This window comes from Mus musculus, chromosome 5 (genome assembly GCF_000001635.26).
Source record: "Mus musculus strain C57BL/6J chromosome 5, GRCm38.p6 C57BL/6J".
Classification (NCBI taxonomy): Eukaryota; Metazoa; Chordata; class Mammalia; order Rodentia; family Muridae; genus Mus; species Mus musculus.
Genome location: NC_000071.6, coordinates 134203671 through 134230287, shown reverse-complemented (window position 1 = coordinate 134230287; position 26617 = coordinate 134203671). Strand labels below are relative to the sequence as shown.

Here is a 26617-nt window from a genome sequence, read left to right as displayed (position 1 = left end):
CTGTAAAGACAGGACTTCTAAAGTCAATCTCACGTAGGCCAGGCTATCTTCAAACTCATTATATAGCTGAAGCTGGCCTTGAACCCTTGATTCTCCTGCCTCTACCTCCCAAGGGCTGGGGTCACAGGCTTTTTTTTTTTTCCTGAGATAGGGTTTCTCTGTATAGCCCTGGCTGTCCTGGAACTCACTTTGTAGACCAGGCTGGCCTCGAACTCAGAAATCTGCCGGCCTCTGCCTGCCACCACACCCAGCTTTTTTTTTTTTAAGATTTATTTATTTATTTTATTAATCTGAGCATGCTGTAGCTGTCTTCAGACAACACCAGAAGAGGGCATCAGATCCCATTACAGATGGTTGTGAGCCACCATGTGATTGCTGGGAATTGAACTGAGAACCTCTGGAAGAGCAGTCAGTGCTCTTAAGCACTGCACCAGCTCTCCAGCCCCATGTTTGTTGGGGGTGGTTCAGAACTGTAGAGAGGCCCCAGTGCCTGGGTTGGGCCATGGTGTCGGTAGAACAGGTTTCTGTGCTTCAGGGCCCCTGGCTGCCCCACCACTCTGTTGAAGCTCAAAAATTCTCAGAAAGTGAAAGACTAAGTCTAAGAGCCTCCTGGGCCTTCCCCGCCCTTACCCCACAAGCAGCAGAAACCACTTCTTCTTTTTAGTGTATTTAAGGCCCAGCCCAGGCTATAGAGAGAAGTGTCCCTGTCACGGCCCAGCCATGGGGGACACCTTCATTCGCCATATTGCCCTGCTGGGCTTCGAGAAGCGCTTCATCCCCAGCCAGCACTATGTGAGTAGCCTAAGAGTGCCCTGCAGGAGCGCATAGTGGGGACAGTGCTATCACTCTGCTGCTACCCAAAAACCACCTGGACCAGGGAAGGAGATGAGAGGAAGGGAGACCAGGGAAGGATGTGAGGGGAAGGGGGACCAGGGGAGGATATGGGGGGAGGGGTCCAGGGGAGGATATGAGGGGGAGGGGGACCAAGGGAAGGATGTGAGAGGGAGGGGGATCAGGGGAGGATATGGGGGGAGGGAGAACAGGGGAAGGATATGGAGAGAGGGAGACCAGGGGAAGGATGTGAGAGGGAGGGGGGACCAGGGGAGGATATGGGGGGAGGGAGAACAGGGGAAGGATATGGGGAGGAGGGGTCCAGGGGAGGCTATGAGGGGGAGGGGGACCAAGGGAAGGATGTGAGAGGGAGGGGGACCAGGGAAGGATATGGGGGGAGGGAGAACAGGGGAAGGATATGGGAGGAGGGGTCCAGGGGAGGCTATGAGGGGGAGGGGGACCAAGGGAAGGATGTGAGGGGGAGGGGGACCAGGGGAAGATATACCTCCGTGGGGACCTCTCAGGCACAGGGCTTTCTTATCCTTGGGCTTCAGGCTTCTCTTGGGTGTTCACAAAGGACCCTGCCATGGTGAGCAGATACCCCTGTGCACCGTCCCAGCTGCCTCCCTCTCTGTCTTCACACTGAGCCCCCAAGCATGCCAGAGCTCAACCTTACCCTCTGTCCAGTGCCTAGGACCAAGGCTCATTCCTACCAGGAAACCTCCCTGTCTAGTCAGCTCCAGGAGTGGCCCTGCATGGCAGCCTGCGAGGCCTGGAAACTGTGGCTTTTTTTTCTCTCCTCTTCTATGATATTGGTTACTGAGTTTGGATCCCTAGTAGGGGACGATGTCTCCCGTTTGCCCTGGGGAGATGAGGTCGAGGAATATCTGCCCATATATCTAGACTCTATCACTGGGTCTGCTCGGCCCAAGGCAGGCCAGAGATGGTGCCGCCCAGCACTTGTAAGCTGTTTACCTGGGACCCTCAGCAGTTAAGAGCTAAGTCTCCCCTCCCTCCTCCCTCCCTCTCTAAATATAAATGTTCTGAATCATTCCACAACCAAAAGCCACACCAGAAGAGGGGACAGCGGTCACCCTGGGTGTTTCCTTCATGTCCTCCATCCCTCCCCTGGAGACAATCACAGGGGTATTTTTAGACAGAGTCTCACAATGTAGCAAAACCCCCAAAGATTGCCTCACCACAACCCCTCAGCCTTCCATCCAAGGCTAAAAAGGCAGCCCAGGGGCACAGCATGGTCCTCGTGGGTGCTGAGTGCCCCTCTCGGCTCTAATGCCCCTCAGGTGTACATGTTCCTGGTTAAGTGGCAGGACCTGTCGGAGAAGGTGGTCTACAGAAAATTCACCGAGATCTACGAGTTCCATGTGAGTGTTGGGGGAGGGGCAGATTCGAACTGCAGCTTTGCCTCTGCCTTTGTGGACCTCAAGCTCAGCATGTATCTGAAGTCAGATTAGCCTGGGGTACCTAGAGATTTCCGAGGGCTACATAGTGAGACCCTGTCTCAAAATAAACAAATGAAGGAGACAGGGACAGAGGAGATAACACACACACACACACACACACACACACACACACACACACACACACACACAAAGGGGGTGGGTGGGTGGGAATGAGAATATTTCAATGGGACTTTTGTGGACCCAATGGCTCCCCCTCCCGGTGAGTGTTATGAACTGCTCCAACTTAGATCTTTTCGAGCACCCCTTTTGTTCTTTCTCATGTATCTAAGACTGGCTTCAAACTCATTACACAACAAGGATGCCTTTGAACTCCTGATCCTCCTGCCTCAATTCCTGAGTGTGTGCACCCCACGTCCCATTTCTGCAATGCTCAGGGTGGAACCCAAGACTGCGTGCATACTAGGCAATCTGTGCCACGGAGCCCAGCCCAGGTTTTCTTCTTCTATCTAGAAAATGCTGAAGGAGATGTTCCCCATTGAGGCCGGCGAGATCCACACAGAGAACAGAGTCATCCCACACCTCCCGGGTGAGAGCACGGCTTGAGCCCCTCAGCAGGGTCCTCTGCCCCAAGGGTTGCTCCTCCTCTGCTCTCTAAAACCCCTTTCCACACACTTTTGGACTTGTGTGAGTGTGCTCATGGGTCTCTGGCTCCCCCACCCAGCACCCAGGTGGTTTGATGGGCAACGAGCCGCTGAGAGTCGCCAGGGCACTCTCACTGAATACTTCAACGGCCTCATGGGACTGCCCGTGAAGATCTCCCGCTGCCCACACCTGCTGGACTTCTTCAAAGTGCGGCCTGATGACCTGAAACTGCCCACTGACAGCCAGTGCGTAGCCACCTCCCCCGGGGGGAGGAGACGGGGACAGAATGCACAGGGCGTGAGGGAGCCCCAAGTTCAGAGAGGGTGAGGGACTGCCCCACAGACAGACAGTGCTCTAAACCTGTGCCCTGGCCAACACTGCATCTACACAGGTCCATGTCACCATGAGGCATTCAAGAGGGGTCAGAAGGGACCCCCTCTCCCGGAAGCTTATGGGAGCCCCTCCCAGGCCAAGCATCTCTATCTTGCTGGCATAGAAGGCTGGCTTTGCCATCTCCCTTGGGTTTGCAGTACACTGAGCTTGCTCTGTGTGCCCCCTCCTAAGTATGGCTGCATAGACACCCCCCTCATTTGTAAGACACTCTGTGTCCCCACTCTGCCTCCACTCCCAGGGCTGGGCCAGTGGATTCCTTCTCTCTGTGGTGACCTTCCTTTCCCTGGTTCCTTTTTCTCTTGGAAAGTCCTCCTGCCGGTGTAACCTGAAACCCTCCCTTCTGGCCTGTTCTTTCTCCAGGGCGAAGAAGCCTGAGACATACCTGGTGCCCAAAGATGGCAAGAATAACGTAGCTGGTAAGAGGCTAGAGGTGCCCAGGGGCGGGGGAACCCAGGGGCGGGGGAACACAGATACTGTGAACAGGACATAAAGACCTGGAGTGTGGGGTTGTGGGGACAGAACACTGAGGAGGAGGGGCTATGGGGTCATGTCACCTTGGAGATTGGGGCTGTCATCACCAGCATAGTCCAAGGCAGGAGAATCAGGAGTTCAAAGTTATCTTTGGCTCCATACACTGAATTTGAAGCTATCCTGGGCTACATGAGACCCTGTCTCGAAAGACAAACAGGGCCAGGTGTAATGATGCCTTGAGTCTAGTGCCTGCATGAATTCCAGTCCAACTTGATCTACGTAGTCAGTTCCAGGCCAGACCTACACTGTGAGACCCTGTCTCAGAACAATGCATTTGAAAGCCACAGAGGCTGGGCTGGAGAGATGGCTCCCCAGTTAAGAGCACCGACTGCTCTTCCAAAAGTCCTGAGTTCAAATCCCAGCAACCACATGGTGGCTCACAACCATCCTAACACGATCTGATCCCCTCTTCTGGAGTGTCTGAAGACAGCTACAGTGTACTTATGTATAATAAATAAATAAATCTTAAAAAAAAAAAGCCACAGAGGCACTCTGGGGGCATGCTAACCTCATCCGCCATCATGAGCTTGGCTGATCTCCAGTTTGCAGTGTGTGACAACTCCCATGAGCCTGGAGCTGGGTAGCTTCTCATGTTTTCCTCGCTGTGCCCCCACGGGGGGGGGGGGCTGCCCTCCCTGCTGTGTCCATTCACCCTGCCCTCCCTCTGTGCAGACATCACAGGCCCCATCATCCTTCAGACCTATCGGGCCATTGCTGACTACGAGAAGAGTTCGGGAACAGAGATGACCGTGGCAACCGGAGACGTGGTGGACGTTGTGGAGAAGAGCGAGAGCGGTCAGCCCCACCCCCCACCCCGGTCTATTTTTTTTTTGGCGGGGCGGGGCGGGGGGAGCATATGTAGCCTCTGAGTTCATGCTGAGGCCCAGGTCACCTCCGGCCTCCATCTCAGACCTATCCCGTGCCTAGATTGCATTAAGGGGCGCTGTCCCACAGGCTCGCAGCAAAGTCCTCTGAGCTCGTGCTCAGGGGTGGGATCTGAGTGTAGAGTTTGGGGACATTGGTGAGTGTGAGCACTGGGTGTCCTCACCACTGTCGTGGAGGAGGAAGGCAGCCAGTCGCCACCCTCACTTTCTTCTCTGTGCCTCCCCCCACCCCCACCACATAGGCTGGTGGTTTTGCCAGATGAAGACAAAGCGAGGTTGGGTCCCTGCATCCTATCTGGAGCCCCTTGACAGTCCCGACGAGGCGGAGGATCCGGATCCCAACTACGCAGGTGCTTCCTGCCCTCTGAGGCAATAGCGGGTGTGGGGTGAGGGAGAGAAAGGGGGCTCTCCCAGTATTTTCAGCTTGGAGGCCTGGGTAGATTGTGATGGCGTTGGTCAGGAAAGAGGCAGAGCAGAGGGGCACAGAGAAGGCAGCCAGGACCATGTGAGCAATGTGGAGTCTGGTACCAGGGTGGGGGAGGGGAACAGAAAACTGAGCTGACAAAGGCTGGGAAGAAGGGCTTCCTGGAGGTGGCATTGACATGGACCCCCAAGGGTAAAGTTGGCACCTCCAGGGCTTGGATGGTCTGCACTGAGTTTGAAAGCAGAATTTTTTGGCTATGTTTTAAGACTTGGAGATTCCAGCTGGGCGTGGTGGCGCACGCCTTTAATCTAATCCTAGCACTTGGGAGGCAGAGGCAGGCGGATTTCTGAGTTCGAGGCCAGCCTGGTCTACAGAGTGAGTTTCAGGACAGCCAGGACTATACAGAAAAACCCTGTCTCGAAAAAAAAAAAAGAAAAGAAAAAGACTGGGAGATTCCACTGGATGTAGTGGGGCATGTCTGTCACCTCAGCTATTTAGGAGGCTCAGACTGGAGGAGCTGCAGTCCAAGGCTGCTGAGGCAGACTGCAGAGCATGTCCCAGTCTGGGCAACGTAGTGACATCCTGTTAAAAAATATTGTGGTGTGTGTGCACACGTGTGTTCATGCATGTGTGCGTGCATGTGTGTTTGTGTGTCTTTGGTGTGTGTACTTGTGTGTACTTGTGTGTGTATGCATGTGGTATGTATGTGTGTGTACATGTGTGTGCATGTGTGTGTGGGTGTGGATGTATTCGTGTTACTGTACTTTCTATTGGGGTGATAAATCCCCCGTGACCAGAACCAGGTTGGGGGAGCAAAGGGTTTATTTCATGTTACACTTCTAGGTAAGAGATCCATCAGTGAGGCAACTCAAAGCAGGAACTGGGGGCAGAAACTCAAGTAGAGGCCATGGAGGAACAGTGCTCACTGGCTTGCTCAGCCTGCTTTTTTATACAATCCGGGACTGCCCGCCCAGGATGGCAGTGCCCACATTGGGCTGAGGCCTCTCATATCTATTAAGCAAGAAAATGCCCCCACAGACTTGCTTTCAGCCCATTCTGATGGAGGTGTATTTTGGTAAAACCTCAATAGAGGCTACACTTCCCAGATGACAGCTTAGGCAAAACCAACTAAGCCCAGCGTGCATGCACACATACCCACACACCACATGAACACACATGCTAGCACTGGGAGTGTGTAGGTCAGTGGTAGAGCCCTTGCCTAGAATCCCCCAGTGAGGGGCTGGGGGCGTGGCTCAGTGGTAGAGCCCCTGCCTAGAATCCCCCAGGAAGGAGCTGGGGGCGTGGCTCAGTGGTAGAGCCCCTACCTAGAATCCCCCAGGGAGGGGCTGGGGGCGTGGCTCAGTGGTAGAGCATGTTCAGTTCATATTACAAGCCTTTGGTCCTATCCTTACAGTATATAAAATGTTATCTTAAAAAAAAAAACGTAGGGGCCCTCTTCTGGTGTGTCTGAAGACAGTTGCTGTGTACTCATATGAAATAAATAAAATAAAAAACTTAGAAAGGGAAAGCCAGAAAGAATAGCTCTGAGGGGACTGAGGCTGTGTGCTTGTGGTAGTGGCTAGACAGTTGGAAGAAGCTGAGAGTTGAGGAGACTCTCGCCTCACTGGCTGCTCCCTCCGCGGACCAGGTGAACCGTATGTAACCATCAAAGCGTACGCTGCTGTTGAAGAGGACGAGATGTCCCTGTCTGAGGGTGAAGCCATTGAGGTCATTCATAAGCTCCTGGATGGCTGGTGGGTGGTCAGGTAGGAGAGCCCCTCCCTCTGCACACACCTCTCTGAGTGGGTTTGGGGAACCTCTCTTGGGCTCTGAGCTGACTTGGCTGTGCGATTCTGGAGTCTTCTGTCCTCATTAGCCGCAGAGTTTCATCTCCAGGACCTTCTGCAATCAAACAAACAAAATAAAAACAAGAGCAGACGAGAAGGAAAATGATGGTCTATTTTGTTTTGTTTTTGATTTTCTAGACAAGGTTTCTCTGTGAAGTCCTGGCTGTCACTTTGTAGACCAGGCTGCCCTCAGACACACAGAGATCTATCTGCCTGTCCCTGCCTCCAGAGTGATGGGATTAAAGGTGTGGGTCACCATCACCCAGAGGCATTTAGACCTAATGGTGTCACAGACCTAATGATGTACACATCTGCTTTCTTCCCTTGCCCAGACTTCGACAGGAGGGCTGGGGGCATGAGAGGCTTGGGTTGATACAGATGAGGAAACAGCTTGGCCTTTCAGATGTGGATGTTTGAAATCTCTTAGCTTGCATTGGTCCTCAAGGGTGAGACTCTATGAAGGTCCCCTGCTCTGTGCACCCCCCCCCGTGACTGACTGAGCCTCCAATGTGACCCATCTTGCAGGAAAGGGGATATCACCGGCTATTTCCCATCCATGTATCTGCAGAAGGCTGGGGAGGAGATAACCCAGGCCCAGCGACAGATCAGAGGCCGCGGGGCACCACCTCGAAGGTGAGAGGGGTCCTGATGGTGCAGGCCTGAGAGAGGTCTGAGGAGGTTTCTGGCTGGGTAGGTACTTACCAGGTTTAGTGCTGTGCTTTCGCTGTTGTTGGAGGTGGCAGACACAGGGATGGAGGGGAAGAAGGTCACGGACAGACCCAGTGAGGTGCCCAAAGATGCGTGGGGGGATGGTCAATGAGACCTGAGCAGTCCCAGGGCAAGGGTCATGTTGATGGGCAAAGTGGGTGTGGGAAACAGGCCTGGGAGGATTCTTGACCCCCACGCAGCTCTTGAAGTTTCCCTTGCCTGCATTCCACTTGTTATGTAAATATATGCTTAGGACCTGAGGGGTGCGAGTCCCTCTTAACCCACTTGCTGAGGCCAGGGTTAGGATCTCAGGGTGTCCGAGTTTCTCCGTACCCTACTTTCTCTAGCCAGGCTTAGGATGACAGGGGTGTCCACCCGTGCCCCGGGAACAGCGACTCCGGGGCACTGACACTTGCATCCTGCTGGGCCAGGTCGACCATCCGCAACGCACAGAGCATCCACCAGCGTTCTCGGAAGCGCCTTAGCCAGGACACCTATCGCCGCAACAGCGTCCGATTCCTGCAGCAGCGCAGACGCCCGGGGCGACCCGGGCCGCTGAGCACGGATGGCACAAAGGGTGAGCGCCAGGGCGGGCCGGGGCCTGGGCTGGAGGGCAGAGGTAAGTTCTTAGGGTTCCAGGGGCGGGACGAGACCTAGGGACGGGATCAGGACTAGAAACTGCGAGCACCTTACAACTGGGAGGCTGGGGCTTCTGATGGTCCTGGCTTTGGTTTGCAGACAATCCATCGACTCCGCGCGTCAAACCACAGCCCGCGGTGCCTCCGCGACCCAGCTCGGACCTCATCCTGCACCGCTGCACAGAGAGCACCAAACGGAAGCTGACGTCCGCTGTGTGAGAAGCAGCGGCCCTAGACGGCTCCTATCCCTATCTCTGTATATACTTGTGTATAGCCTCAGGTTAGAGACTCCTCCCATGCCTTAAGGTTTGAAATGGACTGAGACTCTACAGCAAAGGACAGGACTGGGTTAATCTCCACCGGTATTGCTAGCATGAGAGGAGGCAGTGAGCGCTGCTAGGGTGGGGGTTGCAGGGACAAAAAAGATCTGATTACCTGCTGCTGTAGTCTCAACCAAGTTTGCAGAAAGCCAAGTGCCTTAGGAACGCCCTAGGAAAGTGTTTCTCAACCTGTTGGCCATGACCCCTTTGGGGAGGGTGTCAAAAGACTTTCCCAGAGGTTGCCTAAGACCATTGGAAAATACAGATATTTATTTCTATAGATGTTTATATTATGATTCATAAAAGTAGCGAGATGACAGTTATGAAGTAGCAATGAAAATAATTTTATGACTGGGGGTCCCCACAACATCGGGAACTAGCTGTATTAGGGTCACAGCACTAGGGAGGTTGAGAAGCACTGCCCTAGGGCCTCAGGATGTTGCCCGGTTGGTAGAGCTTGACTAGCATGCAACCGGGCCTGGCTTCCATTCCCAACATCCCATAATAGGGTGTGCCAGTGTCCCAGCATCAGGGCAGTCGAGCCGAGGCTCACATCTGTAATTTCAGAGCCAAGAGTCAAGAGAACTGCAGTTAGACTCAAGATCGGCCTGGGCCATGTAGGGAATTTGAGATCAGATTTAGCTAGTGTGAGATCCTGGGTCAAACCACCCCATACCACAGTACAACGGGCGTAGGGAGTCTCAGGGGGATGAAAGCGACTGTCATTAGTGGGCAGTTATAGATTAATATTAGCAACTAATGACTAGTGTCATTTTAGTGTCATTAGTGATGCGGAGACTTTGCTTTCATGTCTCTATTTCCATCCCCAAATGCAAAGAAACCGCGCTGGCTGGTCTACGTCAACTTGACACGAGCTGGTGTCATCTAAGAGAGGGAACCTCGATTGAGGAAACACCTCAGTGGTTAAGAGCACCAGCTGCTTTTCTGAGGACTGGTGTTCGATTTCCAGCATCCACATTTGCCTGTAACTCCGGTTTTAGGGCATCTGACACCCTCACACAGGCATATATGCAGACAGAAGATCAATGCACATAAATTAAAATACACACTGAAAAAAATTTAAAAAGAGAGGATATGCCTCCATAAGATCTTGGTGATTAATGGGGGAGGGTCCAGCCCACAGTTGGTGGTGCCATCCTGGGCTGGTGGTGCCATCCTAGGCTGGTGGCCCTGGGTTCTATAAGAAGGCAGGCTGAGCAAGCGATGGGGAGCAAGGCAGTAAGCAGCACCCCTCCATGGCCTCTGCATCAGCTCCTGCCTCCAGGATCCTGCCCTGCTTGAGTCCTTGCCCTGCTTGAGTTCCTGTCCTGACTTTTTTTCAGTGATGAACAACATGGAAGTGTAAGCTGAATAAATCTTTGCCTCCCCAGCTTGCTTTGGATCATGGTGTTTTATCTCAGCAATAGAAACCCTAACTGAATCAGAAGCCGTGGTGCAAAATGAAGCCGCACATCTTGCAAAAGACAACTCATGATGACATTGCAGGCCTGCCATTCCAGTTGCTCCAGAGATAAAATACTTTCAGCACGTTTCTTCTTGGGAAACAGGTTTCACTATGTATCCCAGGTTGTACCTGATCATCCTGCCTCCGGCTTCTCTTTTTTATTTTTTATTTTTTGGTTTTTCGAGACAGGGTTTCTCTGTGTAGCCCTGGCTGTCCTGGAACTCACTTTGTAGACCAGGCTGGCCTCGAACTCAGAAATCCTCCTGCCTCTGCCTCCCGAGTGCTGGGACTAAAGGCGTGCACCACCACGCCTGGCTCCAGCTTCTCAATGATGGATTTACTAGTGTTTACCATTCCTAGTTTTGTTGTTTGGTTCCTAAAGTGAAGTCCTGATTAGATGTCTCTCCCTTTTGGGGACAGGTGTGTGTGTGTGTGTGTGTGTGTGTGTGTGTGTGTGTGTGCATGCATGTGCGCGCTGATTCAGGATCCCATGTCCAGCAGGCTGGCCTCTAACTCCCTAGGTTCTGGAAGACGACTTGGAGCTCCTCACCAGCTGGTCTCAGTCCTTGCTTACTAGAATTTCAGCTGTGCACATCCCTGCTCCACGTCTCTTCTCTGTATTTCTGATCTTGCTGATGTTACCTTGTATCAGCCTTAGCCTTTCCTGCCATGTGCTGGCCAGGGAGGCTGCCCAAAGGCCTGTGTGTGCAGGGAAGCCGAGGAGGGAACAAGGGCCACACCCATGGCTGCCGGCTTGTCCAGCATCACTGTCTGCTGACCATCAGTCTCTGAGTGCACATATAGTGCTGGGCTTACTCCAGTGTCTCTGGGCTTGAGGATCAGAGACAGGAAATGTAGGCAGTTTACTTAGGGTAAATCTATCAGGAAGCAGGCCGAGGCCATTTGGGACTGCACCGACTCGGGCCTATGGGCACATAGTTTTTTGGACCACCTTTTTTCTTTTTTCCTTCCTCCTCCTCCTCCTCCTCCTCCTCCTCCTCCTCCTCCTCCTCCTCCTCCTCCAGACAGGGTTTTTCTGTGTTGCCTGGGCTGTCCTGGAATTCTCTCAGCAGACCAAGCTGGCCTTGAACTAAAAAAATCTACCTGCCTTTGCCCCTGAGTGCTGGGATTAAAGGCGTGCCTGGCTAGTTGGGCCATATTTTAAGGTGTGTAAACTGGATGCACTCCAGTTAGATGGGTTTGCCCTCTGAGTTGGATTTGTCTGGGCCATTCCCCTCCCTGCCTCCATCCTTTGACTGGAAGACATCAATGCCTGGCCTGAAGAAACAGCAACCAATTAAGAATGAGCTCCCAGTCCCGTCTCTTTCCCATTTATCTGGCCACATAACTCCACAGACATCTTGTTGCCATGGTTACTGAAGAACACCCCATATCCCATCTTCTCTATGGTGGCAGTACTTGTTAGCCCCCACGGGGTCCAAAATCACATTCCAGGGTAGAGAAGGAATCTGCAGTGGATGTCATGAAGTGTTCCTGTAATCCCAGATCAGTGGAGGCCGAGGCAGGAAGAGCTGGGTTTCTAGACCAGCCTCGTTTGCATAACGAGATCCTGTCTTGGAGGAGGGATGAGAGGGTAAGAGGGAGAAAGGAGGACAGAGAAGAAGAGAGGAAGGAGAGAGGAAGAGGAGGAGGGAAGAGAAAAGAGGAGGGAGAAAGAAGAGAAGGGAAACGGAAGGAAGAGGGAGGAAAAGAGAAAGAGGAAAGAGGAAGTAGGAGGGAAGAGGAAGGAGGATGGGAGGAAGAAGAAAAGGGAGGGAGGAAGAGGGAGGAAGGGAGAAAGAGGGAAGAGGAAGGAGGAAGTGGCCTTTAAGCCTTAGCTTACCTGTCCGTTAGATCCTGTGTTAGTTACTCTAGATCTTCCATTTCACTCCTGACCTGTCTAGCTCCAGGCATTCTAGATTACGGGACTGTGTCTCTGGCCGATTATCCTTAAACTTGGAAGCACAGGGCATAGGCTGGTAACATGCGGAGACACCTATATGTGTGCACCCCCCCACACACACACAAACACACACACATCTTTCACAGTGGGTTTATTTGAAACAGGACAGCGTGGATGAGTGGCATGGGTCAGTGAAGCCAAGAGGAGCCAGCCACTGGACCTACAACTGTTATGGGCTTTACCAAACTACAGACAGGTGTCACAGGTCATCTGAACAGCTGTGATGTGTAAACTGGGATTCCGACTCAAAGTGGGGGGAGAGGGGACATTATTTTCATTAAACGGAGAGGTTTAATGGTCTATTCTCGTCTCACAGGCTATTAGGTCTGGAACATTCTAGGTCTCCACATAGAGGAATGGCCAGATTTCCTTCCTTTCCTCTTCCAGCAACTTCTCTTTATTGAAATGGGGTATTGATAGGTAGCCCAAGCTGACCTCAAATTCAAACTCAGATCCTCCTGCCTTGGCCTCCGCAGTAGTGGGATTGAAGGCTCCGCCCTCTGCTCTGTCACGTGGCCACCTGGAGTGCTGCGCCCCACTGCGCCTCTTTCTTGCTCAGCTTCAGGATGGAGAAGAGCTGCTCGCAGATGTGGGTGCTGCTGAACATGGACAGCATCCTGGCACAGTGGCTCCTGTATTTGGGGTAACTGCTCCACAGGTGCTTGTAGAAGTCCGGGACGCCCACCTTGTCGTACTTGGTCCTCAGCACCGTGTTGCACTGCAGGTCGATCACCTCCATCTGGAGCTCCTCGCGCACGCTGTCGATCGTGGTGGAAAACGGGGAGCTGAACAGGGTGAGCTCGCTCTCACACGACTTGAAATCCGACAGGCGCCTCTGGAACTCGGCCTTCAGCTCCACGATCTTAGGGATGTAGTTGAGCCCGTCGCTTTCACTCCGGGAAACCGATTTCAGCGTGGGGAAGTGGGCCAGGTTGTTCCTGGCCAGATGCGTCTCCCAGAGGCACAGTTTCGCTAGGAAGGCCCGGATGAAGTCATACATCTGGGTCACGATCTGTGAATGGCCTTGGAGGGAGGCATCCAGTGTATTGAGGTGCGTCGTCATGTCCACTAGGAAGGCCAGGTCCAGGATCCAGTCCCGAGAACTGAGCTGGGGCACAGGTTTGCCCCGGGAAGACATAAACGAGTCTATTTCCTCCAAGGATTCGAAGAACCTCCTGAGGACCAGCCCTCGGCCCAGCCATTTGAGGGCCGTGTGGTACAGTAGGCTGCCATACTGACTGTCCAGCTCGTAGAGCAGTGTCGTGAAGTCGCCGTGGTTCAGGCCACGGGAGCAGATCCAGTTCACCGAGTCTACCACCACGTCCATGACGTGGCCCATTCTTAACTTCTGGGCGCACAGCCACTCTGGGTGAATGATACAGCGCACGGATTTGAGGTCGGCTCCCTTGCAACATGAGGCTGCCCTGGCTCTGAGCTTTGTCACCAGCCCGCTGTTGGCATCCATCATGGCCGGCGTGCCCGTGGAGGCCACGCTCACCAGCTTGGACCAATCGATACTGAACTTCTTGAGACTCTTCTCAACGCGCAGGAATATCTCATTCCCGGATTTGGCGCCTGTCATGGGCACAGTGTCCAAAAGTTCCTCGGACACGTCGAAGTTGTCGTCGACGCCGCGGATGAAGATGGCCAGCTGGGTGGTGTCATTGATATCCGTAATCTCATCGATGGCGATGGAGTACGCCACAAAGGAGCGGATTTTCTGTCTTAACTTCTCCCATAAGCTCCCGGCCACCTCTTCCGCCGGCTGCACCGCGGAGTTCGTGGGGGGACTTGCATTGGGGAATGGTTGCTCTGGACACACGATCTCCGAGGCCCCCAGGAGATACTTCCGCAGTCCCCTTTTCAGCTCTCTAAGCTTCTCTTCCCGGGCCTGACCCGAGTACTGGTCATAGTGCCGGCTGTGGTTGGTCTGGTAGTGGCGGCGCAGGTTGTACTCCTTGGACACCGACACGCTCTGCTTGCAGATCAAACACGTGGGGATGTTCTGCACCTCCACGAAGAAATAGGCTCGCTCCCACTTTTCTTGAAACACGCGGCCCTCCTGGTCTATCTTCCGTTTCCCCACTTTATAGAGACATGGAATGGTGACTTGGCAACTCCCTAACCCTTGCCCTGTTCTATTTAATTTTGAGAGCGGGTGTCCTGATACCCCAGCATGCCTCAAACTCACTAGGGAGCCAACAGTGACCTTGGCGTTTTGATCCTAACTCCACCTCATCAATGTGAGATGGTTGGCATGTGCCACCATCTCCAGCTTCTCTCTGGCCTTTAAAAAAAAAAAAAGACAGGGTATTTCTACATAGCTCCGGTTGTCCTGGAACTTACTATGTAGACGAGGGTGGTGGACCCAAACTCACAGATCCACATGTCTCGCCTCCTGAGTGCTGGGAGTAAAGGTATGGACTACCACGCCTGGCATGTTTACTGTTTTGTTGATTGTTTTTGTTTGTTTTTGAGACTGCCTTACTTTGTAGCTCAGGCTGGCCCTGAACTCCTTCCTAGTGGGCCTCTGGCCACAGTTTCCTCAGTGCCGGGATTACAGCTGTGGGCCACCTTGCCTAACTTCCAAGAGAGCTTTGAAATATTAAAAAAGGGACCAAGCAAAGGAAATACACGACTTGCCAAAGCTTTAGACCTCAAAAGTGCCAGGGTAGAGTCAGCCCCCACCTAACTCAGGTGAGTAGTGTGGTTATATGTGCACGTGTTAGTGGGGATTGAGTTTGTGTGTTTTGGCTTTTTTTGAGACAAGGCCTCACTGTGTAGACCAGGCTAGCCTACAACTCATGCAATCCCCAGGGCTGGGATTACAGACCTGCGGCAGCATACTGGGCTCGGTGTGTTGGTGTTTGAAGCCACTATACAGTTAAGTGGAATAATTCCTGACAGCATAAATATACATATATATATATGTATCTTAACAAGTTGTAGTGGGGCTGGAGATGTGATAGAGTGCTTGCATGCTATGCAAGAGGCCCCCCTGGCTTTGATACCCAACACCACATAAAACCCGGTATGGTGCCAGGAGCCTGTAACCTAGCACTTGGGAGGCAGAAGCAAGACGGTTTCTGTGACTTAGAAGGCAGCCTGGACCACATAATAAATTGTAGGCAAGTGTCTGGGACTGAAGGAGTGAGACACTGTCTTCAAAACACCAGACAGCTGGGTGCAGTGCTGTGTACCTGTGACCCAGCAAACGGGAAGCAGAGGCAGGTGGATCTCAGGGAGTTTCCAGGCTGGGCAGAGCTGCACCTTGAGACCAACAATAATAAAAACCAAGGAACAAAAGAGAAGTAAAATAAAAGGTAAATAGGGCTTTGGGTGTAGGTCAAAGGTAGAGCACTTGCCTAGGTCTCGAGAGACCTTGGGCGTCATCCCCAGGCCCTTAACAAACCAAACCAGCACATCTGAAAGGCCACCTGCTTTACTGGCAGGCTCCAGGCTGCAGGTGGGAGGGCCCTGTGCTAAGTGCCCACCATGACACTACACAAACCATTGTGTCCTGCCATGTTCCTGCTTCTCAAAATACTCACCATTACTGAGTTCAAGTCCAGGAAGTGGTCTGCAGGGAGACAGGGGAGGAACAGGGGAAGGAAGTCTGTTTTCATTCGGCCCAGCTAGCTGTGTCTCCACACTTCTGGTGGTGTCGACACAGTGCTAGCTAGGCAAACTCGGAAGTGAGGCTGAGGGGGGGAAACCCACAATGGTCAGCAAGATGGCTCGGTGGGTGAGGATGCTTGCTGCCAAACCCGAGACCCGAGTTCAATCTCTGGGGCCCACGTGGTAGAAGGAAAGAACTGACTTTCATAAGTGTCCTCACACATGTGCCATGACAAGCCCCTCATACATAAGTATAATAAAAAATAATGAGAGGAACAGGACCAGAGGCACAGCTGCAGAAGCAGAAGAGAGTGGAATGCCTTGGAGCATCCTGACTCCAAGATGAAGGGTGGCCCCTCCCCACCCGGCTGGTCTCCTGGCTGGGCTCCAGACTTGCTCACTAGGCGGCTGCCCATCTCCAGCTTGCTCTAGGGGAGCTGGGACTCACTCACCTAATGACCGTGAACTTGATGAAGTCTGCAGCATCCAGGATCCTCCTCATGGAGCTGATCTCCAGATACCCGGGGGCTTTGAACACCACCCCCGGAGGCATGCCATCAATCACCACACAGCCAGGGTTGAAGGTGATTTTCCTGTAGGGAACCTTCACGGGGAAGTCCACTCCGATCGCCTCCCCTGTGATGAGAGGTGCGGGGTAAACTGGATGCCTCTGTGCCTTAGTTTTCAAAGCTTTAGGTTTTTTGTTTGTTTGTCTGTTGTTGTTGTTGTTTTTGAGTCAGAGTCTATGGACTTGAATTCTTAAATGCTTGGCTCACACGCCAGGCTTCCTGGGCTCTGTCTTTAGTGTCAAGAGCTAGACCTGGAGGTGCACATCTGTACTTGAGTAGCCAAGAGGTAAGGTTACTGGAGTCTAAGTGTTTGACGTCAGTTGGGCCAAGACAGTGACATTGCTGTCTCCAAACCCAACAATGACTGTGCTGAACCTGGTGGCACAGGCCTAGGATCCCAGCTATTCAGGGGGCTAAAATCAGGAGAATCAAAAGTTCAAGAACTGCCTACTCCCTGGAGATTTTTGAACTACCCAAAAACAGCACAGGGCAGTAATTCCGGCACTTTTCAAGAATATCTTGATTGAATTCAAGACTGGCCTATGTCATACAGTCACAGCCTATCTCAAAAATAAATAACTAGAAAAGAAATTTCGGCAAGTGATTATAGCAGGACTAGAGTACTTTCAATGTTCAGTACTCCATTAAGGGGTGGGGTGGGTAAAGTCTATAAATGTTGGAGGTGGAGAGATGGCTCAGCAGTTAAGATCACTTGCTGCTCTTCCAAAGGACTGCGTTTGTTACTAGCACCCATGTTGGGCAGCTCACAGGTGCCTGTAACTCCAGCACTAAGGGCTCTGACGCCTTCTTCTGGTCTCCAAGGACAGTGTCTTCGTGTGTGCATGCCCTCCAACACACACTTAAGTGTAATGGATGTGTGCCAACAACAGAAACTTACCAAACTTGCGGCTGAAGAGGTCGTTTACTTGTTCTCGCAGTTGCTTAATTTTTTCGAGGCCTGAGAGCCTCTCCTTCTCATTATCTACAAATAATAGGAAGACACAAACCAGGCTCATTCATACACTTTTTTCCTCTTCAAGACAGATATTAGCAGAAATGCCTGTTTACCTGTCTTATTGGTTAGCTACCTGAGCACAGTAAGTGAGCATTTGGGAAATACACAAAACGGAAGCTGTTACAGATGATAATTTTGACAATCCCATAGAAACATACCCCATAATACTTAAAAAATGTTTTAAAAATGTATTTATTTAATATGAGTACACTGTAGCTGTCTTCAGACACTCCAGAAGAGGGCATCAGATTTCATTATAGATGGTTGTGAGCCACTGTGTAGATGCTGGGAATTGAACTCAGGACCTCTGGAAGAGCAGTCAGTGCTCTCAACTGCTGAGCCATCTCTCCAGCCCTACTTTAATTTGTGTTTTTTTTTATTTGTGTTTATGTGTGTGCCACACGCATGCAAGCGCCCATGGAGATTAGACAAAGATGTGGGGTCCCCTGGAGCTTCAGGTGGTTATGAGCGGGGGTGAGATGGGAACAGAACCTGGGTCCCTCTGCACGAACAGTAAACCCTCTCAGCCCTGACCTGTCTCCAGCCACTGCGCATGCTGTTCTTGAGGAACATGTTCAGTGCTGAGCAGGACAAGGGTGGTATCTCCATCGCTGCCTTCAATACTGTAATGCAAACCTCAGCCCATCCCACAGGACAAGAAGTGAAGAAAAACGAGGCTAGGGCTCAGAGGGGATATCTTTCAATACTTTAAAATTATTTTTTTTTTTTAATTAAAATTTTGTTTGGTTTGGTTCCTTGCTTTTTTTGTTTGGTTGGGTTTTTTTGTTTGTTTGTTTTTTGTTTTGTTTGTTTGTTTGTTTTCGAGACAGGGTTTCTCTGTGTAGCCCTGGCTGTCCTGGAACTCACTTTGTAGACCAGGCTGGCCTCGAACTCAGAAATTTGCCTGCCTCTGCCTCCCGAGTGCTGGGATTAAAGGCGTGCGCCACCACGCCTGGTGGTTTCCTGCTTTTTCAAGACAAGGTTTCTCTGTGCAGCCCTGGCTGTGCTGGAACTTGATCTGTAGACCAGGGTGAGATCTGCCTGCCTCTGCCTCCCGAGTGCTGGGGTTTAATGCATGCACCACCATATCCAGCTCTAATTAAAAACATTCTTTTAAAAGCTTGGTGTGGTGGTCCATACCTCTCAGCACTCAGGAAGCAGAAGCAGGCAGATCTCTGTATTAGAGGCCAGCCTGTCTACACAGTGAGTTCCAGGCCAGCCAGGGATACAGAGTGGGACCCTGTCTTAAAACTTAAATAAGTAATCTTTAAAGAGTGGCTCAGGGGGCCTCTGAAGAGCTGGCTCAGTAGCTAAGAGCACTTGCTGCTCTTGCAAAGGTCCTGTTTCCTTTCCAGCGCATGCATCTTACCCTTCCAATCTGAACTTGATGGGCACTAGGCACTGCATAGTGCACACACACACACACAGACAAAACTCATACCCAGGAAACAAAGTAAATCACGACAAATTAAAAATAAATACAGCTGGGTGGTGGTACATGTCTCGAATCCCAGCACTCGGGAGGCAGAGGCAGGCCAATCTCTGAGTTCAAGGCCAGCCTGGTCTGCAGAGCCAGTTTCAGGGCAGCTTCAAGGGATCTTGTGCCCTCTTCTGGGTACCACACTCACAGCACTCACATGGCAGACGCTTGGACACACATACACACCTAAATAAAGGAAAACAAACTTTACAAAAAAGAAAACTGTGATTCAAATGATGAAGACATTAAGTGGATGTCCCCACCTGCGACTGTCACCTGTATGATCCTAAGGTCTTCAACACCTGCTGCAGAGTTTACAAGGTTGGATGGACTTGCATTTCCTTGAGAGCAAACAGAAAGAGTCAGAGTGACCAGAAAATCTGCAAGTCTCTAAAATATACCCAAGTGTTACATAAGGAGAAGTGCAGCCTGGATACTGCCTCCCTATCCCCACCCCTGTGTGCGGTGTTGAAAGATGGTTGACCTTCAAGGTCAATCTGGCTGGACATGTCTGTGAGGGTGCTTCCAGAGTGTACACTGAGGAGAGAAGTCTCAACCTGATGTTGGGGCTCCACCCCATGCTCTGGGGGCCCAGACTGAACAAAAAGAAGAAAGAAAGTTGAGCACCAGCATCAATCTGTCTGCTTCCTGACTGTGGATACAATGTGATCAGCTGCCTCCAGCTCTGGCTACCGTGCAGTGTCTGCTACGCTGGGAAAGACTGTCTCCCCTCCTCTTTTAAGTTGCTGATGTTCTTAGAAAAAAATGTCTTTTCATTTATGTGTATGAGTGTGTGTCTATGTTGGGATGCAAGCATGTAAGCACACAGAGGCCAGAAGAAGCTGGAGTTAGAGGCAGTTGGGAGCCACACGAGATGGGAGCTGGCTGGGAACTAAATTTGGGTCCTCCAGAAGATCAACAACATTGTTCTCAATGGCTAAGCCATTTCTTCAGTCTCTTTGGTTTGTGTTTGTGTTTTTGTTTTTTTCAAGATATGGTTTCTCTGTGAAGTCCTGGCTGTCCTATAGGCCAGGCTGGCCTTGAGCTCAGACATCTTCCTGCCTCTGACTCCTAAGTGCTGGGGTTACAGGTGTGCGCCACCACCGCCCTGCAGTCTCATTAATTCAGTACTTTGTTGCAACATTGTGACAGCTGTTAATGTGCCAGATGGATGGCATCCTCTGACCCTGTACTCTGCGGCTGAACAGGATGATCATCAGGGAGAGGGAGGCCTGAGATTCCTTACATCCAGCTGAAGAGCTGTAGTGAACTGAAAAGCACTGCTTCTGAGGAAGTCCACGTGACTACAGAAAAAGAGACAGTGCACTGGACATCACTCAACTTGGCTCTTGACTCGCCTTCCTCGGCAAGCTGGGATAGACAGGTCAGGAGTTAATCTCTCTTCCTGTCTGCTCGGCTGATTTGGAGGGATGTTTACTTTCACTGCACGCGCTGTGCTTTTGGCTCATTGGGTGTATTTGCTCAGTTCTTAGAGGTGCCCCGTGAAGCCTGCTTTCTAACCCCCACTGCCAAAGGCTTCCTTTGACTGGGAGAACTCCGCCTCTAGCTTGCAATGAGGGTTGCTCTAGCTTGTGCTCTAGCTTGGCAATGAGAATTGGTTTGGAGAAAGCCCCAGACAAGACACTTGTGCAAGGTCCTCCGCCGTATCGTACAAGGCCTTCTGAGTGAGTGTTAGGCTAGCCCATTTCTGCTTAATAAAGTACATGGTGACATCTTCAAAAACAATTGATTGTTGCGGCCCACCCAATAAGGAGACAGCTGCCATCATTAAACCTTTTACTCTCGTTGCAAAGGTGAAACTATCAGGACCCAGGGCTCCAAGTGGCCTTGCTGGCTTTTCATAAATAGAGGATGTGGACACCATACTGTGTCCCCCACCAACCAAACCCTCAAATTAATTCTAACTGTGGCTAAAGAGAGGGCTAATTCTATTTCTATTTGAGGGCCAGTGAGGTGGCTCAGTGGGAAAAGGTACGTTTTCTGCAAAGCTGGTGGCCTGAGTTCGGTCCCCAGGACCCATCTCAAGGTGGAAGGAAGGAGAGAAGTGACTCCACAAAGATGTCCTCTGACTCCTCCATGCATCGAGACATGGTCATCTGTCTTAGTTACTTTTGTGTTGCTATGATAAGAAACCATTGCCAAGGCACCTTATAGAAGGCGGAGTTTACTAGGCTTATGGTTCCAGAGGGTTAGAGTCCATGACCCTTGTGGCAGAAGGCAAGCGGGCACAGTGCTAAAGCAGTAACTAAGAGCTCACATCGTGATCCATGAGCACAAGGCAGAGAGGGCTAACTGGAAATGGTGGGGCCTTTTGAAACCTCCAGGCTCACCTCTAGGGACACAGCTCCATCACCAAGGCCACACCTCCTAATCCTTCCCAAACAGTTCCATCAACTGGGGACCAAGCATTCACACATGGGAGCCTATGGCTCATTCTCATCCAACACATGCATGAATGTGAACATACACACACCGGTTCCAATCACCACCGTACAATAATCATTTCAGAAGTAGTGAGGGCTGCGTGGAAAGTCACCCTGACCATGTGACAATAACAAGCGTTTTGGTGACTCACCTTCCATTTTTACCTCAGTCTCGGGGTCCTCATTGGTCTCTAAAGCGACCATCCGAGTAGACTCTTAAAAAGAAAACATCTAAAATGACATTCATGATTGAGCAATCTCAGGCTCCCACAGTTTACTGCCCCCAGCTCCACCCCTACCCACATTTATCCTCATGCTGGAGTTTTGTTTTGTTTGGAGGCAAGGGCTCACTTGGTAGCCCAGGATGGCCTTGGTTTTAGAATTTTTCAGAAGGTTTATTTTATTCTATGTATAAGAGTGTTTGCTCACATCCGCAGAGATCACGAAACGATGTTAGATCTCCTAGAACTGGAGTTACAATTGTAAGCTGCTATGTGGGTGCTGGGAACTGAACTCAGGACCTCTGGAAGATCATCAGCTAGTGATCATAACCGCTGAGCCATCTCTCCAGCCCCGTTTGTACATACTAAACACACAGTGAGTTTACTTTTGTAAGAGATAATCATCAGGCACTAACTTATGATGTCAGCCTGGGGGGCGTGGCTTGGTTTGTAGAGCACCTGCTTAGCATGTACAAACACTGTATCCCAACCTTAGCGGTGCATAGAGATTAGAAGACGGAGGTCGTCCTGTCGTCTACACAAGGAAGTCTGTGGCCAGTCAGACCTTGTCTCCACAGAAGTAAACATCATAATTTCACATGGGCTTCTCCTCTAAGGGATTAGAGGAGATAGAAACTTCTACATATGACCAAGCAATCTAGATCTGTTCCCAGTCGTGGACACTGGGTCCTCTACTTGGGCAGTGGTGTTTCACGTGGTGATGGTGCTTCCTAACTTTGTAATCGACTGCTATGGGGTGGGGAGGGGCTGCTGGAGAGGTGACTCACTTGTTTTGGTTTTTCAAGACAGGGTTTCTCCGTGTAGCCTGGCTATCCTGGAATGCCTTCTATAGACCAGGTTGGTCTTGAACTCATGTCGATCTGCCTACCCATGCCTCCTGAGTGTTGGGATTAAAGGCACAGGCCACCAACTGCCTGGCTGAGAGGATTCAGTTGTTAAGAACTCTTGGGGGGGTGGGGGGTGGGGATGAGTGGACTGGAGAGATGGCTCAGCGGTTAAGAGCACTGGCTGCTCTTCCAGAGGTCCAGAGTTCAATTCCCACATAAAGGGATCTGATGCCTTCTGGCATGGAGGTGTATATGCAGATAGAGCACTCATATACATCAAATAAATAAATAAATAAATAAATAAATAAATAAATAAATAAATAAGCAAGCAAGCAAGCAAGCAAGCAAGCAAGCAGGCGCTTTTTTGTTTTTGGATAAGACCAGAGCTCATTTCCTAACACCCGTCCTGAGAGGCTCACAACTGGCAGTAATTCCAACTCCAGGGCATCTGATACTTTTCCTACCCTATGTCTGTACCCGAACTCAGGTGCACAGATATGCACACACACAATTAAAAAGTGAAATGAATTTTAAAAAATGAATTACTAGGATTAAAAAAGAGAGATGTAGGGTACGGTGGCCCCCGGTTCCAATCTCTGCTCTAAGGAAGCTGGGGCAGAGGGTTTCAACTTTGATGCCAGCCTGAACTATGTTCAAAGCCTGTCTTCTAAAAAGAGAGGGCTGGGTGTGATTGTGTAGCCTTTAATCCCAGCACTTGGGAGGAAGAGGCAGGCAGACCTGTGGAGTTTGATGGCAGCCTGGTCTAAAGAGTGAGTTCCAGGCTGGCAAGGGCTACAGAGTGAGATCCTGTCTTAAAAAAAACAAAACAAACCAATAAAACAACCAAACAAATAAACAACAACAAAAATAAATAAACAAAAGGGAAGAAAGGCCAGATGTATAGTGCCACACCCTCCTCCCTCATGTGGAGGCAGAGAGGAGGCTGCGAGTTTGAGGTCAGCAGCTACACGGTGAGCTCCAACCTGGGCTACCTACATCCTCTCTGCCAGCAAACAAAAAGACCTACCGTGGTAAGGCCACAGTGGGCAGCATCGGTGTGGGGTTCCCACTCACTGCACTTACAGATCGGAAACGCAAACCACACAGCCCCTAATGCTGCTTCCTAAGACAGACATGCCAGGAGGCCACCTTCTTTATTCCCCCGTGTTAAGGGGGAGGAGACACTTCGTTTTCTAACCTTCAGATGGTAGCTCCATTCCAGTGACGTCACTGCTGGCGGAAAAATGCTGGCTTCCTGAAAGGAGAATAAGCAGTCTACAGCCCAGCACCAAAACACAACATACAGAAGTCACTGGGGCTGGCGAGATGGCTCTGCAGGTAAAGGTGATTGCAGCCAAGCTTGAGGACCTGAGTTTGACTCCCAGGACCCATATTATGGAAGGAGGGAACTGAGTACTGCACATGTGTACCATGGCATTCCCCCCTTCCCCACCAATGCATAAATTAGAAACATGATAAAACATTTAGAATAAAGCAAAGAGGCCACGGAATGCAATGGAAGCATTTTAAGGACTGGGATGTGGCTCAGTAGGTAGAGCGCTTAGCTAGGGCGCAGAAGTTCCGGGATCCACATCCCCAGCACTCGGGAGGTGGAGGCAGGAGGAGCAAGAGTTCAAGACCATCTTCTAGGACACAGTTAAGTTTGGGGCCAGCCTGGGCTACATAGACCCTGTCTAAAATAAAATAAATAAAATAAAAGAGTTACAGAAGCCTGAGTGACCCCAAATCAGTCGCACCACTACAAAGTCCTTTTTGTTTCCTATCTCTAAAAAACTGTTTTAAGCAGGGCTGTGGTGGGGCACGCCTTTAATCCCAGTATTCAGGAGGCAGATGCAGGCAGATCTCGGTAAGGACAAGGTCAGCCTGGTCTACAGAGTGAGTTCTAGGGCAGCCAGGGCTACTCAGAGTAACCCTGTCTCAAAAAAAAAAAAAATTCATGTATCTATTATGTGCATGCACACGTGTGGCGGTGCATGCCATAATGCATATATGGAGGTCAGAGGTCGAGTTGTAGACGTTGGTTCTTTCCTAAGAATATGCGGGTGCTGGGGATGTCTAGGGACAGGTATTCTACCCACTGATCCTCCTGGAAGTGGTCTATTGTTGTTGTTGTTATGGAAAAAAACATATCTTGGAATTAATCTACAAATCGAAAGCATTTTAGGCAGGGGAGAGGAAAGAGCACAAGGCTTACTGGCAGGTCTCCTCCATGATGCCATGCTTCACTGTTCCGCAGTGCCAGGACAGCGGGTGATGTGCTCAGCCACCCACAACAGTGTTAGCTACCGGGAATCAGATCCGTTTCACAAGGAAGGCAGTGGATCCTGTTACAGTCATCCTATTGCTGTGGCCATAGCAATCAGCTAGATTTATTTATTTATTTATTTTAATGTATGTACTGGCTAGTTTTATATCAACCTGATGAAAGCAAGAGTCATCAAAGAGGAAACAGTCCTCAGTTTAAGAAATGCCTCCATGAGATCCAACTGTAAGGCATTTTTCTCAATTAGTGATCAATAAGCGAGGGCCCAGCCCATGGTGGGTAGTGCCATCTGTGGCCTGGTGGCCCTGCGTTCTATAAGAAAGCTGGCTGGGCAAAGCATGAGGAGCAAGCCAGGAAGCAGCACCCTCCATGGCCTCTGCATGAGCTCCTGCCTCTAGGCTCCTGCCCTACTTGAGTTCCTGTCCTGATTTCCTTCAGCGATGAACAGCAATGTAGAAATGAAAGCCAAATGAACCCTTTCCTCCCCAACTTGCTTTCTGGTCGTGGTGTTTTGACACAGCAATAGAAACCCTAAGACAATGTATATGGGAGTTTTGTCTGCAGGTGTAGCTACACACTAGAAGAGGGACTCAGATCCCACAGGGATGCAGTTATAGATGGTTGTGAGATGCTATGTCAGTGCTGGGAATCGAACCCAGGACCTTTGGAAGAGTAGACAGTGCTCTTAACCACTGACCCATCTTTCCAGCCCTGGAAGTCTTTTCGATGAGGTTTGGTGCATCTTTAATCAGCCGACTTTGGTCCTTTACAGACTGCTGACTTGCCTCAATAAGCTGCATTACCTGATAGATCCATGACTGTATGCAGGATGTCGCTTTGAGAAGCTTTTCTTAATTAAAAAAAAAAAATCATCATTTTTATTTCATGTGCAGTTGGTGTTTTACCTACGTGTATGTCTGTGTGAGGATGTTGGAGCCCCTGAAACTGGAGTTACAACTAATTGTAAGCCCTCATGTGTATGCTATGAATTGGACTCAGGTCTCAGGAAGAGCATCTAATCTGCTTAACCACTGAGCCATCTCTTCAGCTTGGGTTTCTTGAGAGCTTGTTTGGAGGTTCAGGCAGGGGAGCACAGCTACTCGTATACCCTTGACCAAAGACCGGTCCTCCTCTATTCGGGGGAGGTCGTCCGGGAGGGACGCACATGGAGTGGTGAGGGAGGAAGGGAACACCGCCTAGCCAGCCAGATCAGCCGAATCAACCCTGGTGGTCAATGGGTGACAGATGTCGCAGCCAGATGGCCCTCACGTCCCAGCTTGGGTTTCTTAATTTTTGAGATAGAGTCACATGTAGCCCAGGCTTGAACTTCCTAGATAGTTATGGTAGTTTGAATGAAAATGGCTCCCAGGTCTGGTAAGGTGGCTCAGTGGTTAAGAGCACTGAAAGCTTCCTCTTCCAGAGGTCCTGAGTTCAAATCCCAGCAACCACATGGTGGCTCACAACCATCTGTAATGGGATCCAATGCCCTCTTCTGGTGTGTGTCTGAAGACAGTGACAGTGTACTTACATATAATAAATAAATAAAAATTTTAAAATGGCTCCCAATCATGATTCATTGGGAGTCATTACTGGAGGTGTGGCCTTGTTGGAGAACGTGGGGGTGGAGTGGGGAGGGAATGGGCTTTGAGGTTTCAGAAGCTCAAAGGAGCCCCAGTGTTACCCTTGATTTGTGCTGCCTGTGAATCTGTGTGTGCCTCTCCAGTATCCTATTTACCTGTGTAACAAACACCATGCTTCCTGCCATGACAATAACGGGTGGTTAATAATAGGTCTCTCAAATGGAAGCCAGCCCCAGTGGAATGCTTTCCTTTATAAGACTTGCCATGGTCATAGTGTCTCTTCACAGCAATAGAACACTGACCAAGACAGAAGGCAGGGATGACCCTGAAGCTAAGCTCCTTCTGCCTTTACTTTCTAAGCACTGGGGTTACAGGTGTGCCCCACAAATGCCCCACTGTACTGAAGATGAGTTCCACTCATTGTGTAATCTAGGTCAGCGCACATGGATCTGTAGCTCTGGTTTTGTGTGGAGTGTGTGGTATATTCATAC

The 26617-nt window shown here is 50.7% G+C and overlaps 2 protein-coding genes and 1 long non-coding RNA gene across 12 annotated transcripts in view; 1 reads left to right on the top strand and 2 right to left on the bottom strand.

The window, feature by feature from the left end:
• The first annotated feature begins 659 nt into the window (after positions 1–659).
• On the top strand, positions 660–10235 carry Ncf1 (neutrophil cytosolic factor 1). Of its 4 annotated transcripts, NR_104383.1 has the most exons (12): positions 663–792; positions 2133–2213; positions 2763–2838; positions 2974–3139; positions 3648–3703; positions 4491–4613; positions 4945–5052; positions 6775–6892; positions 7499–7606; positions 8113–8258; positions 8420–8599; positions 10031–10235. NR_104383.1 is itself a non-coding variant. In NM_010876.4 (11 exons), the coding sequence occupies exons 1-11, from the start codon at positions 721–723 to the stop codon at positions 8536–8538; spliced, it is 1173 nt and encodes a 390-aa protein (NP_035006.3). In that variant the 5' UTR covers positions 663–720; the 3' UTR covers positions 8539–10029. The 4 variants fall into 4 exon arrangements, 2 of the variants coding, with proteins under 2 accessions (NP_035006.3, NP_001272966.1); NM_010876.4 differs by lacking the exon at positions 10031–10235 and having other exon boundaries at positions 8420–10029; NM_001286037.1 differs by lacking the exon at positions 10031–10235 and having other exon boundaries at positions 8113–8300; positions 8420–10029.
• Positions 6039–8457, bottom strand: LOC115490142. The gene is made up of 3 exons (XR_003955803.1): positions 8370–8457; positions 7676–8287; positions 6039–7028 (listed from the first exon to the last, which is right to left on the bottom strand). It is a non-coding gene; the product is annotated as an uncharacterized LOC115490142 (long non-coding RNA).
• A 1906-nt stretch (positions 10236–12141) lies between the features above and the next one.
• Gtf2ird2 (GTF2I repeat domain containing 2) overlaps positions 12142–26617 on the bottom strand; it is a 35590-nt gene continuing 21114 nt past the window's right edge. For 2 of the 7 annotated variants that reach the window (XM_006504345.4, XM_006504343.2), the window contains 7 exons: positions 23461–23517; positions 21346–21408; positions 19013–19090; positions 17153–17236; positions 16138–16321; positions 15619–15647; positions 12142–14152 (listed from right to left, as the gene is read on the bottom strand). In XM_006504345.4, coding sequence (XP_006504408.1) covers positions 12576–14152; positions 15619–15647; positions 16138–16321; positions 17153–17236; positions 19013–19090; positions 21346–21408; positions 23461–23517 — 2072 coding nt within the window. In that variant the 3' untranslated portion in view covers positions 12142–12575. Of the gene's footprint in view, positions 14355–15618; positions 15648–16137; positions 16322–17152; positions 17237–19012; positions 19091–21345; positions 21409–23460; positions 23518–26617 lie in introns of all 7 variants that reach the window. The other 5 variants (NM_053266.1, XM_030254062.1, XM_030254063.1 and 2 more) reach the window with 5 other exon arrangements.

Coding starts and splice junctions, on each gene's coding strand:
- Ncf1 (NM_001286037.1), top strand. CDS start 721: ATGGGGGACACCTTCATTCGCCATATTGCCCTGCTGGGCTTCGAGAAG. Junction 3,704..4,490: donor TGGCAAGAATAACGTAGCTG/GTAAGAGGCTAG, acceptor CCCTCTGTGCAG/ACATCACAGGCCCCATCATC. Junction 4,614..4,944: donor TGTGGAGAAGAGCGAGAGCG/GTCAGCCCCACC, acceptor CCCACCACATAG/GCTGGTGGTTTTGCCAGATG.